Below are 13,303 nucleotides of genomic sequence, written 5' to 3' on the forward strand. Positions count from 1 at the left end.
AGGTTAGGTCGAGCCCCCTTAAATACTAATGTTTCTGGCTATAGCGTTATTTTAATACCTTTAATTTATTTATAATAAAGTTAAAGTAAGTATATAACGTATAACGAACCTCTATCCAGAACCTCTAAAAGGGATATTAATTAAAAGTAATTTCTAAATAATCTTAATTCGGTATAACTAAATAATATATAATAAAATATTTTAATATAAATATTAAATACCGTAAATATAAACTTAAATTATATACTACGGAACTATCTATTTATACCGGCTAGTTCCTCCGTATATATAGACCTTAGGACCGTGGACCATTAACTTATAGACGGTCCTCGGTCCTCTCTTGATTAGCCGATACTAGACCGTGGACCGTGAGCTCCGCCGCGGTCCCCGGTCCCTATTTAATTAGTCCGTTTACCTACCTGGACCGTAAGCCCCGCTCGATTGCGCGGTCCAGTCCTGATTGGTCCGTTGTGGCCCCACTGTCTTCCAGAACCGTGACAGTACGGAACTATAATTAGCGTTTAACGAAATTATATATTTAACGTTAACTAATAGGGAGCGTATTACGTATACGTAGTAATTAGTTAGCTATATCTTCTACGCTACTTAATTTAGGTAGAAATGCGCGTGTAAATAGCTTAAAAACGTATTAAACTATCGTCTTCTCCTCTAAATCCGTTAAATTACGTAAATTAGCTAGAATATCGCGTCGTGCAGGCTTACCAGCGCGCCGGCGATAGAGGGTAGTATAAGGCACAGAATAAAGCCTCGCTGTAGCTTTGAGGCTTAGCTTAAGGTTATTTTTAAGGGCTTCGAGTGTAAGAATAACTTTTGCTTTAACTAGAATCGAAGATATCTTAGTATGGTGGAGGAAATCGATGTTGCAGGTAGAGAGCTATATCGCGTACGAAATCGATCCACTCGCTTGTCCGATCCGCTCGCTTATCAAATACGTTATAGCATATGGAGCTACCAACCCACACACCCACACTAGCCGGGGTGTGACGAACCCCTGATCAGAACCTCTGAAAGGGATACTGGTTGAAGGCTGCTTCTGAATAACGGTTCATGAAGTGTAGCCAAAAGGTACACAACAAAGATCACCAATTGTCTCTCGTAAGTGCTTGGTCCTAGAACTCACGATGTGAATTGCATACTACAGAACTGTCTACAACCAGCCAGTTTCTCCGTATATATAGACCTCAGTCTCTCCTAGACCGTTGAACCGTTCTTATCTTGTCAGCCCATCGGTCCCCTTGTAATTGGTTGTTGTGGACCGTTGGACCGACCTCTACCTATCGGTCCATCGGTTCCCTTCTAATTGGTCACCTACACGGATCTCCTTATCGTGATACCTCTTTCTTATTGGCTCGTTTATTGTGTCTGCGTCTGCCCGTGTTCAAGGTCGTAACATGGCACACTCTTTTAGGGTAGAAGGGAGTAGGAATAATAATAAAGTATTGCTCAGTTAGTTGGGACCGTGCTCACCCATTTTAGGAATACTTTATAGATCGTACCACGAACGTTGCGGTAGATTGTTCAGAACTGACCATCCAGCGATGATATTAGAGAGTGACCCCTGCATTTGTTTCAGGGACGCCACGGCACGGGCCACTACGCTTCCCTTTCGGCCCCGCACAGCAAATCCTTTTCTGACGGACTTGGTGGCCTTGGTATGACTGCGCTTACCTTTTTACATATTCCAACTGCGTATCTTAAGGTGTCTTTCCTGAGGAGCCTATTTAAGACGATCGCAAGGGAGATTAGAAGTGATTTCATGTCGTTGCTTATGTATCGATTATCGAGGATGCCTTCCAGAGTTCTGCCTGCAGATGGCGGCCTCAAAACGTTTTGGGAAGTTTCTATTGGCGCGTGAGCCAGCCACATCATATCGTTGGGCTTCAACTCCGCGGCAACCGCTCAGAAAATCCATCGTCGATCTCGTCAACTATCTTTGACACAACTACGACAGATACGTCCCTAATCGAGAGTGCACGAGAAGGTCATAGCTAACAGTCTAAGGAAGAGGTTTGGATTATTCAGATAGAAAAAAGAGAGTTGGGAGAAGTCGAAGGTACAGGACGGTCCGGAAATACATAGCAGCATCGCCTCAGCGAATTCATTAGAAGGTACGGATCAGCGGTGAACCCTCCTTCCCTTACTAACAGGCTCTAGTTTCCGTTCTTCGCCCTAAGCAAGCCGCTTCATTGACCACAGTAACCCCTTTACTCCCGCAATCGACAATAAATGCCCCTCAAACCCCCGCTCCAGTAATACCGCTTACCCCTTTAAATAAAATATTACCCGTTCTAAACAACACCAGCGATTAGGCCGCAAGGGCACCTCAAACGGCAATAGATAGCCAAGCAGTAGAGATCGGAGAAAACTTAGTTACGTATATCTCTCTTTGGGATAGAGCCTACGATGCTCTTAAGGAAGAAAAGCCCGATCGAGTCACTGAGTATAAATAGCTTTTATTTAGGGTACTTATTAAAGGTATACCTTTAACCCGGCTTAAACTATTTCGCTCGCGCTAATTTAGGAGAATATAGTCCTATCTATATCCCAATTAATATCGAACTAGACGAAAGATATTAAGATTGCGAATTAAGTCCCCTAGAACGATCCGATCGCACGCCGAAAGAAGCTAAAAGAAATAACGGAACTTAGTTTAAAGTATATAGAAAATAAGAAGGTTAGTATAATACTACTGGGATACGAGATTATCCTCCAGGATGTCGTGGTAAAGGTCGCCGGAGCTATGGAGTGGGTCGAGGGCCATATTAAGGACGCTATAAAGGACCTACTATACGCCTCTATCGTTATAGCAGGCGTATCCCTCGTACTCCCCCTCCTAAAGAACCCCGCTGCCGCTAAAGAAGCGAACCGGGATAGGTTTACTTACGTTACGTTATAAATACGTTACTTCGCCGTAATAAAATTATTATTATTACCTTAAAACACGAAGCCCGACTTAAAGGACGACCTTACTAAACGTTTTATTAACTTATATAAACTTATTATTAACTTTCAAGTACAAAGCGTTATTCGGTTCTACCGCACTTAAACCAAGAATATTTTCCGAGGAGCTATCAACTACGACGGCTAGGATTAAAAGCTATAGTATATTAAAGATACCGACGTAGCGCTAGTTTCGAGGTTTAAAACAATTATATTTACTAGCCGTCTTTAGGTATTAAGGGATTTTACTAAGAAAGTAAAGGAATTACGTATAGCCTTTTACAGTTTATTTATTAAGGTGCAGGAATATATCAAAGTTTCTCGATAATAATTAAACGTTCTTTAGAAGATTAGCTAGTATATAACGGATCCCTAGGACTATGCCTATATATAAAGTCTCCGAATAACCGATCCGTATAACGATAAGAGCCGTATCGAGTAAGCTAAAGGCGGCCTTCTAATAGGCTCGTACTACTAGGTCCTCGATAACGACGATTTTAAATAATAACGCTATAACCAAGACAGCCGGCTACTATAAATTAAGGGTAACCCCGGTAAGGGCAAAATAATATTACTCTATAAAATTATTAACGAGTTAATAAAGTCGATCCCTAATACTATAATTATTTTATTCTTCTTCTGCTAGGCTACTAATGCGCATATAAATAACGCTACGGCTGTCCTTCGCGGCCTAATATTCCTTCTTATTAGGCACCAGCTATTACTTATTTCGCACGTATAGTAAAGGTACGATTAGGCAGGGAAGTAACTTTTCGAGGATATAAATACCTAGGAGGCGCTATTAAAGATTTTTACTAGCATTCTCGAGGATCCGTACCTATAAAGCACCTACCTAGTTATTAATACGCTCGACGAATATACCGGAGATTTAAGCCGACTCCTTAACTTTATTACTAAAACGTTATTAATATACTCGAATATTAAGTGGATCGTATCTAGTCGCAACTAACCGAATATCGAAAAGGATCTTCTCGATACGATATAAAAAGTAAGACTATGTTTTAAGTTAAACGAAGAATCTATATCTACGGCTATTACTAATTATATTTAGTTTAAAGTCGATTTATTAGCGAAATAAAACTAGTACGATAACGATACGCGAGACGCTATCCGGGCCCACTTGTCGTCGAACGTATACGGTACTTTCCTTTAGGTAGCTTTAGTTTGCTAGGAACTTGCTAGTATCTCGGGATGGGAAGTTAAAGAAATGCTAACGGCGTTTCCGCCCGGACTAGATGCCTTTTACGAGCGGATAATAAGTTAGATCTGTAGTTTAAGAAACTTTAAACTCTGTAAAAATATATTGGCCGTCGTCTCGGTTATACGTTGGCCAATTACGTTAAATAAATTACCCTTTTTAGTAGATATATTTCCTCGATGCTTTGGTAGTCGCGAAGTTCTAGTAAAAATCGTAGGGCTTTGTGGCTCTTTTCTAACGCTCCGAGATTATACTATTACATTCGTTTATTAGTTTATTAAAGATTTTTTGGTCTAAAAGGTATTTAGGGAAATCTTCCCTTCCGGGATATAATATATATACCGCTCTATCTTCTTACGATCGCTACGAGTTTTAGTTAATATACTACGTCGTGATATTTACGGCCTTAGCGCTTCTAGATTCCCTATCGACTAAGTTAAGTAGCCTAATCTAGATCCGCTAGCTCCAGCGCGATATTCGTATATATATTGGATTGACTATTTAAGTGAATGTAACCCTACCCGCAATAAGGTCGAGTCCATTAATAGGTTTCTACGTCGGAACTACCTTTATTAGCTTAAAGCTCTAAGTCTTCTCCGTATAATGTCGGGTAGAGTTATTACTATAGGGCGGCTTAAGGGCTTACTAGTAAGCACCGAACTATTAAATATTAGAAAACTAAACTAAATTACTACAGGAACGCGAGAATCGAGGGCAATTAATAAACTTTATTCGCGATATACAACAGTTTACTCTAGCCTACAAATAAATAATAGAGCAAGCCCCTCTTTAAGCATATATATTAGCCCTTATATTTATACCAAGTAGCAGCTTAGTAAAGAAAATCTTTAAAGAAGAAAAGCCTGGATAGCTTAGTACGAGACTAGTTATAGAAATGTAATGGAATGCCTGCATATAGACGTTAGAGGGCCATGGCGACTCGGTCTGGTCGGTCGCGTTCTCGCCGGACGGCCAGCGCGTGGTATCGGGCTCGCTCGACAAGACCGTCAAGATCTGGGATACGGTATCGGGAACCTACACACAGACGTTAGAGGGCCATGGCGACTGGGTCCAGTCGGTCGCGTTCTCGCCGGACGGCCAGCGCGTGGCATCGGGCTCGCTCGACATGACCATCAAGATCTGGGATACGGCATCGGGAACCTGCACACAGACGTTAGAGGGCCATGGCGACTCGGTCCAGTCGGTCGCGTTCTCGCCGGACGGCCAGCGCGTGGCATCGGGCTCGGTCGACAAGACCATCAAGATCTGGGATACGGCATCGGGAACCTGCACACAGACGTTAGAGGGCCATGGCGACTGGGTCCAGTCGGTCGCGTTCTCGCCGGACGGCCAGCGCGTGGCATCGGGCTCGCACGACATGACCGTCAAGATCTGGGATACGGCATCGGGAACCTGCACACAGACGTTAGAGGGCCATGGCGACTCGGTCTGGTCGGTCGCGTTCTCGCCGGACGGCCAGCGCGTGGCATCGGGCTCGCTCGACATGACCATCAAGATCTGGGATACGGCATCGGGAACCTGCACACAGACGTTAGAGGGCCATGGCGACTGGGTCCAGTCGGTCGCGTTCTCGCCGGACGGCCAGCGCGTGGCATCGGGCTCGCACGACAAGACCGTCAAGATCTGGGATACGGCATCGGGAACCTGCACACAGACGTTAGAGGGCCATGGCGACTAGGTCCAGTCGGTCGCATTCTCGCCGGACGGCCAGCGCATGGCATCGGGCTCGCACGACATGACCATCAAGATCTGGGATACGGCATCGGGAACCTGCACACAGACGTTAGAGGGCCATAGCGACTCGGTCTGGTCGGTCGCGTTCTCGCCGGACGGCCAGCGCGTGGCATCGGGCTCGCTCGACAAGACCATCAAGATCTGGGATACGGTATCGGGAACCTACATATAGACGTTAAATATTGGTTTAACTACTACCTATCTATCGTTCGACTATACTAACGCTTATATTAATACGAATATCGGGCGTATCCAAATAGCTACGGCTACTATAGAAAGTCCAAATCAGCTAAGTAGTCCGGTATGTTATTCGTATAGTTTAAGATAAAACTACCGCTAAATTACTTACAATAATAAAAACGTATTATAGTTACCACCAGAATGCCCTGCACGTGCTTTTACCGTGCAAGGGCGCAAAATAGTTCTTGGCTATTACTCAGGACGTATTATAATATTCTCATTCTCTCGAAATATTTAATATTTTAACCTTCGGCTTCTTTCTCTCTTATATTTTTTTTTCTCGTTTACCACTAAAGGGGTATAGGGGACTAAATATATTTATAAAATAAATAATTCTTACATTTTCAATCCTATAAAAACGATATATATCCCCCGTTTAAGTAGCAATATCATAGTATATAGCTTCTTCCAAAACGATAGATAAGTCGATAACGTAAAATAAGCTTATGGTAATGGCAATTGTCCTTAGCAGTGGTTCGAAGGAGGCGTAGCGTTACTACGCGCTCCGGCTAGCTTATTATAGAGATTTGGACCTAGTAGATTAGTATTAAACCGAGGTCGTACACTTATTGATTGAGGTGTTTAACTGCCGTAGGGATATAATTGGTCCGTATAAAATCTTGCTGCTGTTCCCCTGGTGGCCTTTTTGGGTATAGGCTTTTCGTTATTGCGCAGTAAGTATCGCCGTCTTTATTAAACGTAAAAGGAGTCGATAAGTCTAGAAATATAAAAGTTCGAACTAGGGAGAGAGTAATAATCCAGTAATTTATTAAGTTTTACCACTTATTGATAAATGTGCTTATGTTAGAAATACGGAACCGAAAATATAATAACAGCTTATAGCTTTCCATGTAAAGTTAACCGCCGTTTGGTTTGGTTTGGTAGCATGAATCACTTTATCATATAATAGAGGAATCTACATCCTCAGGAATCTAGAATCTGGGGTCTGGGATCTGTAGCTGGGCTCGAGGGAGTAAATAACCTTATATTTGTCCAATTCGCGGTGAGGCTAGGCTGAGGGGTTTCGCTGTGCCGTAGGGATCAATAAACCCAGCCGAATCTTCAATAAAGGCGTGACTTAAGGCAGTATAGCACGATGATGAAAACGGGCTGGTAAAGTTAGTACCTACCCAGTCAAAGAGTAGAATTGGGCAGTTAACTATCATGCATTTTGGGAATGCATTCTCCATGTATACCTCATTGGCACTAGAATCCCGAAATTTATTTTTGTCGCCCCGTTTTTATTTTCAAGTTTTATTTTCTATTGGCGCTTATGCGCCTGAGGCCATTGGAAGATAGGGGGGAGTGAATATAAAAATGGGAAGAGAAATCTTCCTCAATTTTTGGCAGTATGTCTTCCAGAATCAGCATTGAATTTCCCTCGAACTGATAGTCTGGGTGCATACTGCGGAACTGTCTATCTACACCAGCCAGTTCCTCCGTATATATAGTCCTTGTGCCAAGCCGTGATCAGTCTCCCAAGGCCACTGATCACCTCGGCTCAGTCTGCTCAGTGCCCTGATCACACTGATCACCTCTGCTCAGTCTGCTCAGTGCCCTGATCACACTGATCACTCTGCTCAGTCTGCTCAGTGCCCTGATCACACTGATCACTCTGCCTTCACTGTGATTGGCTCCCCTATACGTTCTCCCGATTGGCCCCTTATTCCCGTGGCCCCACAACCGTCCTGTACCAGGGTTGTGACATATGAAGACAGCCTTTGACTCGGGCGGCGCATTGGGAGGCATGCTCACACTTTCAGTCTTAAATCTTCTCAAATCAAGCACAATTTAGCATAGTGGTAAAAAACTGACATTATTAATTACCAAAGGTACCTACGCACCCGGACACATACTGGGTACTCTTAACCGACTCGCACGAATCCTACTGGGCTTGCAAACGGTGATGAAGGAAGGCTTGGATGGAATTCTGACGACTGCGAGCGCTAACCAGGTACACAGTACGTAGATAGCTCGGATGTAATTCACAAAGCCTGTTTACGCGGAGCTATGAATAGCATTGCCTGAGAACGAATGAGATTCCGTCCGATCAGATGGAGAGAAGTCAGGTATCTAGAGCAATGTAACGGTTTGCGAATAAACCACTACCAAAAGAGAAAGTTTCGCAATACTCTCAATGAGTAGGACAATCTATATAAGTATGGCTAGATTACTTCATTTTATCCTCGTAAACTAGACTGTGGTGGTTCGGGGTGCGGTCACAGGCCTAAGGGTATGAGTGAGGAAGTGGGACTCTCGGAGGATTCGGGGGTTCAGGGGTCATGTATATAAGTGGTCTGCTTCTAACATTCTTATTTTAGACAGGACATCGACTCTTATTTCTTTAAATTTTATGCTTTACACGCGTGCTGGCAATTCTGGCCCTCTGATCAGGCCAATCCTGTGACAAGGGCTGGGTATCAGGGCTTGGAACTCATGGTTCAATTCAGGCTAATAATCTTCAATGGCCTCGAAGTTTGTGATACCGAAAAGAAGGAGAAAAGATACAGTCTTGGTGTTTCCAAACGCGTATTTTTATCCTCCCTCGCGTGGCCCGTGCCTTTGTTGGCCTCAGGCCATCGCCAAGTCCTTTGATATCCTACTGGGCCAGTGGGCTTCCTTTGATAACCGCCATGCCTCTGATTGTCTGCCTCACTTTGAACGAGACGCTCACAACTTGCAGTTACCCCTCCTTGCGGTGGTATCGACAGTGTTGTTGGTTGTGGTTGCAGGTGGGTGGCTTTTACCGTGTGACAAATCCGGTGGTTATTATGAGGCCTGCAAGCCCATAGTGTCTTCTCTTTGTCCTGCGTGAAGTGCGGCCTGCGAGCGAGTCACTGTCATGAAGGTGTGTTCATTCAGGGACCTGTGGACGGTATACTTGTGGTGTTGTGGTTGTTTTGTGTGTTTTCTCACCATTTCAGTGGAAGTATAGTATGATACACTGTTAGAATAAGGTACCTATTAAAGTGCCCAGTTCACATGAAGTGGAAGGGTGATAGAGAGGAATGAAATGCCTTGTGTTATCGCAAATTCCGAGTCTGGAACCATGGGTGATCCATAACCTCGGTGACCTTCAGTCTTTCGCCAACGTTCCAAACAAATATCCCTTTCAAGAGATGAAGTTGTGCGGTTTCTCTATTTCTCATGCCAAGATTCACAATCTCTCCTTTCAGGAAGCCAGCATCTTGGCCACTAGTGCCTGTTGGGAGAGTGGCATCCGGGGTTAGGTGGTTCGTTCTCAGCTTGCCCTGATAAGCTTTTGGGATTGATCTACAAAGGTCTTCCCATTGCTTCAGCATCGCCTCCTTGTCGTCAAGCTTGTCAGGTTGTCCCGCAAACCATTCATAGGTTAACTTCTCCTGAGGGTTCCATTCCGTCTGTCCCTCTCCATCACCAAATGGCAACATGCCAAGCATTATCTTAACAATGGTGCACCCCAACGACCAGACTTCGCTTTCAGGGCTTGGGTCTCGCCATCCAAATAACACCTCAGGTGGGGTGTATTCCTTTAGTAGAGCATCCTTCTGATCCTGAGCCAAGTCTCGGTGGTACATGTTATGGTATGGTGTAGTATTGACAAAGTGCTACCACGGAATAAAACCACTACGGCCCTGCAGGCCCAGAATATAACCATCAGGGATCAACCAGAATGGTGGCCCCACATCTCCTCAGGCGCAGTATATACTGTGACAGTACATTCCTCCCGGCGCAATTTGCTGGCCATAGAACTCCTTAGGAGCGTACCAAGGTTTTGAGGTTCGACTCATTGAACCGCCAGGCGGCGCCCATATCAATGAGATAGGCCTTCGGTATCTTATCATCATCATCCTCCGTATGGTAATCCGTAATATTCTTCCTCTTTGCCGCTGGCCTCGCAGCCAGAATCTCATCCAACAACTGGTAACCCAACTCTGCCTTCAAAACCAAAAAGTCCGGCCTCACCCCTCTAAACCCAGCTTCTTCCCCCTTAACCGGCAGTCCGTGTTATACCCCCTCGGACACCCCCTATAAATCCCTCCCACCTCCTCCACCCTCAACCTCCCCAGCCCCCTAACCTCAAACAATATATTCTCCGGCCTCGCATCCCCATGACACAACCCCAACCCGTGTATCGACTCGACCGCATCCGCAACCATGTAACAAACCTGCTTCTTCACCTTCCAGATACTCCTCCCTGATTTCTCCGCAAGATATCTTAGATACCCCTCGTCATCAACCCTTGGTCCTAAGACAGGGTAAACCAACCCGCTCCTAATGTCGTTCATCCTCCCGTTGTCATTAATTTGGAATTTATCCAACGGCACGGCAAGACGCAGTTTCTCATAGGCGATTCTTTCGCCTATTCCGAGGACGTCACGCTTTTGCCAGATGAAAAAGACTGTGTCCCTGTGGTGAATGCGGGAGGCGCGGACGTGGAAGATGTGGATGGCTTTGTAGGGACGGCGGCGGGCGTTTTGGCCGAGGCAGAGCCAGACTGTGCTGTTGCGGCCATGGCCTAGTTTGTTGAGGACGAGGAGACGGGAGGCGATGACATCTCCGGGGAGTATGGGGTGAAAGCCGAGGGAGCGGTAGAGATAGGGGGATTCGACGAGGGTGGGGAGGGATTGGAGGAGGGTTGTGGGGTTAATGAAGTTGATTGCTGGGGGGTCAGGGGTGGTGGTGGAGGGGGCGAATTGGTTGTTGCTGGTCATATTTTGGTGGTTTCTTGGGTGTCTTGGAGGAGCTGTCTATTGATGTGAAGTCTAAAGGAAAGTTATTTCTATAGGTTGTTGAGAGAAGCTGAAATCCTTTCTCGAATGGTCAGCGGTGTGGAAGAAGTTCAGACAATCGCTTTGTCGATGCCCGTCAGTCTCTTTGTCACGGCACGTTTGAGTTACTGTAGTGAAAAAGCAAAAGACCCTCAGAGATACAATTCTTATTCCAATTCACGAGTATCCAAAATCTGCTAGTTCTCCAGTGTCTCATTCATTTCCCAAAAGCCAAAAGTCAAAAATCCTAACTGGGTCTATAACCTGGTCTGTTGAGCAGGATTCCCGTAACGGGAAACCAGATCCCTGATGTCGCTGAGTACCCTAAACGGAGGTCAGGAAAGTAATAGACCTTTGCATGTTGTGGAACGCATCAAGTGCATTCAGGGCTTGTCACGTACTGTCCCGCAAGGTCTGGTTATCAAAGAACAAGGCGGAGACGTGTGTGTTGAACCTACTATTAAAGCGTCATTAGCACAAAGTATCTCCTACACTATCCTTCTGGTGACATGCAGCTTGTAAAGATCAATTCGCCCATCATAGTCCTCCTCAGGTGCTGATCGATTCACTCGTTGATGGTATGCCTTGACGTATTTATCGTCAAAACGATTGCATGATGGCTTCCATTGACCAAATTCATCTATAGTCTTTATCAGCACCTTTCACCTGATCGATAGGAATACCTAGCTTACACTCGTTATGTGCATAAAAGCAACAGGCGTCAAAGATCAAGCTACCCTCTGTTTCGACGTCTACGCCAGAATTAGCGTACCACAAATCGCCATGGACAAGCGAGGGCTTGACAGATCGTCCTTCCGTCTCAAGTGGGCGAAGGAGTCTTGGGATGACAGTCTCAAAGAGAATTGGTACTAGAGCATCCAATTCAGGATCTGGTCCTTTGGCTTGCATCTCGAGATCCAGTGCATGACGAAGACTCTTGGCGAAGAAGACCTCCCAGCTGTCTTCCCACTCCACCATTTGTGGAAGATTCCCGGCGTAGGTTGTGGTGTGGAACCCAAACTTGCCGGTCGGGGACTGGCTCTTCTGATGCAGCGTCGCAAGTTTTCTGGTGAACTCCTCGGGCTCTGGGAGCTGATCGTCGACCATTTCTCGAAACTCGCACAGGAAAAAGTAGGTGTCCGGAAGTGAATCATATGGTCCATAGGCGATTGGCTTTGGCGCAAAGTCAGGGGTGACGGAATGGATTGCCTTCATGGACTCAAACTCTACCTTCACCATCTTGGAGCCGATCTCGCCAGACAAGACTTTGATGAAGAAGGACAACTCAGATCCATCCTCCAGCTCGACATCGATTCGTCCGGTGTTTGCCCAGAAGCTGACTCCATGGCCCTCGGTGGAAACAACATTGGAGCCAACAGGCAGTTCTCGCCAATCGTGATGTTAGCGGAACCAACTGATAATGCAATGTTGTACAAGGGTACCTCTCAAAACAGCCGGATCAAGATCTGTGTTGTCTCCTCCGAATTCCAGCCCCGGTGCGCCGTTATAATTCATTGCAAGGCTTGGTTTGAGTAGCGCGAGAAGGTGAGGTTTCCAAATAGCCGCTGGATCCAATTCGAACGGCGAGCGGGGTAATAATGATGGGGGCGATGAAGGAGCAAAGCGGCGGTTGCTCACATCTGCAGAGATGCCTGAGGACGCCTTGATTCACTATAAAAGGATTAGTGCATGGTGTGAAACTGGCTGTCTCGAATATATCCGTTTGCTGCTCATTGTTGGTTTCAACGCCTCAACCTTGCAGACAAAACCACCCACCGACCGTAAAACCTGCATCATGACACCTACCCCGCCAATTGCGCCTCATGACCACAAGACCTACATGCGGTACGCTCTTGAACAGGCGAAGCTCTCACCACCCTCGCCTTCAAAGTTTTGCGTAGGGGCTGCTCTGGTTGACGCCGACGCGAACCAGGTTCTCTCAACAGGTTACTCGGAGGAACTGGCCCGCGACCGACCAAACGATCCCGGATCTACCCACGCTGAGCATTGCTGCTTCATCAAAGTAGCTGACGAGAATGGAATCCACGACTTTGACATCGCGCCTGTCCTTCCGCCCAATACGGTACTCTATACGACCATGGAGCCTTGCAACGAGCGGTTGAGCGGAAACCGGACATGTGTTGAGAGAATTCTGGGACTTGGGAGCGCGATCAAGGTGGTTTATGTCGGAATTCGCGAGCCAAATACGTTCATTCAAGATAACCAGGGTATCAAGAGGTTGGAAGCCGCTGGCGTGAAGGTTGTCTTGCTGGAGGACGACGAGACTCTTCGTCAAGAGATCCTGGAGGTCACGTTCGCTGGACATGAAAAGAGGGGTTGAGACGGGAGTGGGGGACTAGCAGGCTGGGGGTTGTCG

General features: G+C 45.9%; 3 protein-coding genes across 3 annotated transcripts; 2 read left to right on the top strand and 1 right to left on the bottom strand.

The window, feature by feature from the left end:
- Positions 1-5,099: 5,099 nt before the first annotated feature.
- Positions 5,100-6,107, top strand: PODANS_5_7610 (uncharacterized protein; the record flags this gene model as incomplete). Its single annotated transcript, XM_001904529.1, has 2 exons — positions 5,100-5,816; positions 5,880-6,107. Coding segments are annotated over 2 exons (945 nt in total), but the record flags the coding sequence as incomplete, so codon positions are not given.
- A 5,066-nt stretch (positions 6,108-11,173) lies between these two features.
- On the bottom strand, positions 11,174-12,165 carry PODANS_5_7620 (uncharacterized protein; the record flags this gene model as incomplete). Its single annotated transcript, XM_001904530.1, has 4 exons — positions 11,174-11,250; positions 11,328-11,383; positions 11,440-11,566; positions 11,619-12,165. 4 exons carry the CDS (start codon positions 12,163-12,165, stop codon positions 11,174-11,176), a joined length of 807 nt encoding a protein of 268 aa, XP_001904565.1.
- Positions 12,166-12,574: 409 nt separating this feature from the next.
- On the top strand, positions 12,575-13,267 carry PODANS_5_7630 (uncharacterized protein; the record flags this gene model as incomplete). The annotated part of the gene is made up of 1 exon (XM_001904531.1): positions 12,575-13,267. One exon carries the CDS (start codon positions 12,575-12,577, stop codon positions 13,265-13,267), a length of 693 nt encoding a protein of 230 aa, XP_001904566.1.
- Between the last annotated feature and the right edge of the window lie 36 nt (positions 13,268-13,303).

Source organism: Podospora anserina, chromosome 5 (assembly GCF_000226545.1).
Source record: "Podospora anserina S mat+ genomic DNA chromosome 5, supercontig 9".
Taxonomy (NCBI): Eukaryota; Fungi; Ascomycota; class Sordariomycetes; order Sordariales; family Podosporaceae; genus Podospora; species Podospora anserina.